The sequence below is a fragment of the Bidens hawaiensis genome, unplaced genomic scaffold (assembly GCF_021521415.1).
Source record: "Bidens hawaiensis isolate Kalapana, Puna unplaced genomic scaffold, B.hawaiensis_p1.1 tig00051564_1, whole genome shotgun sequence".
NCBI classification, from domain to species: domain Eukaryota; kingdom Viridiplantae; phylum Streptophyta; class Magnoliopsida; order Asterales; family Asteraceae; genus Bidens; species Bidens hawaiensis.
The window spans coordinates 6,641-9,784 of NW_027499259.1; the positions used below are offsets into that span (position 1 = coordinate 6,641).

General features: G+C 35.3%; 1 protein-coding gene across 1 annotated transcript; it reads right to left on the reverse strand.

Moving 5' to 3' along the window:
• Nucleotides 1–416: 416 nt before the first annotated feature.
• On the reverse strand, nt 417–2,853 carry LOC143599145 (2-methylene-furan-3-one reductase-like). The gene is made up of 5 exons (XM_077077173.1): nt 2,624–2,853; nt 1,441–1,528; nt 1,048–1,283; nt 801–960; nt 417–586 (listed from the first exon to the last, which is right to left on the reverse strand). Exons 1-5 carry the CDS (start codon nt 2,795–2,797, stop codon nt 417–419), a joined length of 828 nt encoding a protein of 275 aa, XP_076933288.1. The 5' UTR covers nt 2,798–2,853.
• Nucleotides 2,854–3,144: the final 291 nt, after the last annotated feature.

A 3,144-nucleotide genomic window follows, 5' to 3' on the forward strand; every position in this document is an offset into this window, starting at 1 on the left:
ATCTTTAGTCAGATCTTTTTCCCATACCTCGTCAGGTACAGTACAGAAGATCTTCCCGTATCGTACGGACTGGCTTATTTGGGCGGGAGTATTCCCCCTCCCGCCCTTGTGCGGGATTGTTCCCGGCTTCGCTCATTCCTTCAGGTGACACTGAGTGATTGAGAGCTAAGTGCCTTGTGCGTGTAGCCTTGCTGCGCGGGTGGCCTTCCCTGATGGCTTGTATCCGAGGCTGCGGGGACAGGCGGAGTCCTTCACCATCCGGAGGCATTTCCTGCGGGACCAGCTTGCGTACTGCGCGTAAGGACGTCACGTCTCTGAGCATGGTTGGTCCTGCGGATCCAGTTGGTTTCTGCGCAGACGTCCCTCTTCAAGGTGAGTCTTGCGGGTTCAACTGGGCTCTGCTGGGACCTACCTCTTCAGTCAACTATCACTTTGATCTTTCCACTTTCAAGATAAGGGTTTAGTTTTGTCAAAATGGATCCATCAGATGTGAGAACAAAGCCGAACCCTGGTGGTGGAATTGGGCCGGTTATAGACACCGCGACACCAGTTTCATTAACTGCCTTCACTGCTTTCTCCGGTAGTCCTACAACATTGTATCATCCTTGTAAGTGAAGAAGCAAAAGTATGTTCTTAAAAAGTATGTTCTTAGGGTTGAAAAAATGGATTTAAATTTTAGAATATTGATAATAATCCCATTTTTTTCTAACATGTTTATTATAAACTAAAGCACAAGCCGAATATACCATAAGTAATAGAGTCAAAACTGTCGACGTGCCTAATAATATTCTTATTCTTACCAATTGCATCATACACGTCGTCATATTTATCTGGTAGATCTTCAAAATTTTCTTTTTTGTAGTCGATTGCTACATCGGCACCTAGACTCTTCAGCAACTCGATTTTTCCAGTACTAGATGTGGCTGCTACTTTCGAAGCACCATACACATGTTTTGCAAGCTGTATTAACAACTTATAGCTATGATTAGCAACCAACTTATGCATTACTCTTAATATAATATACACAATCTTAACGGATTAAAATACCAGAATTACGAAAGATCCAACTCCACCAGCACCATTCAACACAAGGATTGTTTTGCCTTCACTAAACTTGGCCCTTTCTAGACCTTCATAAGCGGACTCAACTGCGACAGGCAAAGCGGCAGCTTGTACAAAATCTAGATTCTTGGGTTTTAATGCTAATAATTTTTCTTTAACAGCTGTGTACTCAGCTAATGTTCCAAGTTGGTCGGGTCCATCAAGAGCCTTCTCATTTATATCTCCATGCACTTCATGAGCGGTCTCAATTGTGACAGGCAAAGTGGCAGCTTGTACAAAATCCAGATTCTTGGGTTTTAATGCTAATAGTTTTTCTTTAACAGCTGTGTACTCAGCTAATGTTCCAAGTTGGTTGGGTCCATCAAAAGCCATCTCATTATCCATATACTTCATCTCCTTCTTTTAGTGTTTTTACTTGGCTTCCAACCTTTACAACGACGCCCGAGACGTCGTGTCCTGGGGTTATCTGTCACAATAAATATATATTTAAGAGAACTACAAATGAAACTTAATCAAATTATATCTTCTAATTATGTCAGAGAACTAGTCAACTAGAGATAATTACAATTGATTAGAAAGTTCACCTAATAAAAAAAACAATTATCATAATTACAAAGGTTTCATAAATTTTTTTTTTTTTGAACGGCACAAAGGTTTCATAATTAACTGGTATCTTCTAATCATGGTAGATAATATATTATAACTAAGTTATTGATACTGATTATGTAATGCATAGATCCTGATCCTGATTCCAAGTCAAATTCAATGTACTTTGTAAATGCAATTTGGTTTTCATCATCATCATCATCATCATCATCATCATCATCATCATCATCATCATCATCATCAAAATAATAATAATGAAAATAATAATAATAATAATAATAATAATAATAATAATAATAATAATAATCAGCAATTGGCGATTGAAAGAATGGTTGTAAATGAAAAAGACATGAATAGATTTTAAATTGTCTATTTGACCATTTATTCATAAAATGTTCACACTAATGTCTATTTAATTTTCAGCTAATTTATTTTCACCTAGTGACTAAAAAAATGTGGGGGTCGATAAGATTAAGGATGAACACGGTAGAAAAAAGCTAGTCATATGGACATTATTTTGGTATTTTTCTTTTTCTCATATAAATCTTAGAAAAATTTAATGTTAATAATTCAAACTATTATCAAGTAGCCAATAATAAATTATACTCATAGGTTAACCAATGATAATTATAATTTTCACTTTTGTTGCCAAGAGTAATCTCGGTAACATAATCATCATAGATTATACACTTATTATCATTTGATTTATTCTTGATTTAACTTCTATGTTTCTCCATTTTGTTCATAACTATTATTATGGAAAAAATCAAGTGAAAAAATCAAATACAAGTTTGAGATGAAATTGTTCTTGTCAACAAAAGAGAAAGTTTAAACTATCATTGACAAAATGTGAGTATGAATTATTATCGGGCTATAAGCCGTAGTCAGGACTATTAAAATCCGATATTCTTTTTTCTTACGATATTTACAAGCAAATCGTCACTGGAAAGCTTACCGGCAAAGGCGCATCGATAAAGTGTCCAAGCCTTCTTTTGAAATCAACCGGGTTAAGAGCAGCAGCAACAACCTTAACCAAGACTTGTTCATCATTAATATCCGGAACCGCAACATCGGTAGCCAACTTTAGTACATCACCACTACCATATTCATGATATTGCCATGCCTTCATCTTCAAAGATAAAATTCAGAATACTTTTCTAGAAAAAAAAAGTAGTGGATGTAATGGATTTTGCATATGGTTTGTGATTGGCGAGTAGTATTTATAATGTGACAAAACTACTTCACTCCCCATAAATGAGTAGATTGACAAACAAGTCATATAAATAAGTAGTATTTATGTGGTTCAAGGAAAAGATACACAAGGGAATATACTAAGAAAGAGAAACTCATTTAAGAAAACACATATATCTCCGAATATCTTTTCCTCCTTTACAAATCCACCAACTAAATACTCTTCTATTAAAAAGGTTGATTAAAAAATAATTTTTTTTTTTTGTTAAACCAATTAGGGGTGTT

Excerpts from the sequence above, each read along its gene's own strand:
- LOC143599145 (XM_077077173.1), bottom strand. The coding sequence starts at position 2,797 with ATGAAGGCATGGCAATATCATGAATATGGTAGTGGTGATGTACTAAAG. Across the intron at positions 1,284-1,440 it reads AGGAGATGAAGTATATGGAT|ATATAAATGAGAAGGCTCTT; the intron begins AATGAGATGGCT and ends AAGTGCATGGAG. Across the intron at positions 587-800 it reads CGACGTGTATGATGCAATTG|GACTACCGGAGAAAGCAGTG; the intron begins GTAAGAATAAGA and ends ACAATGTTGTAG.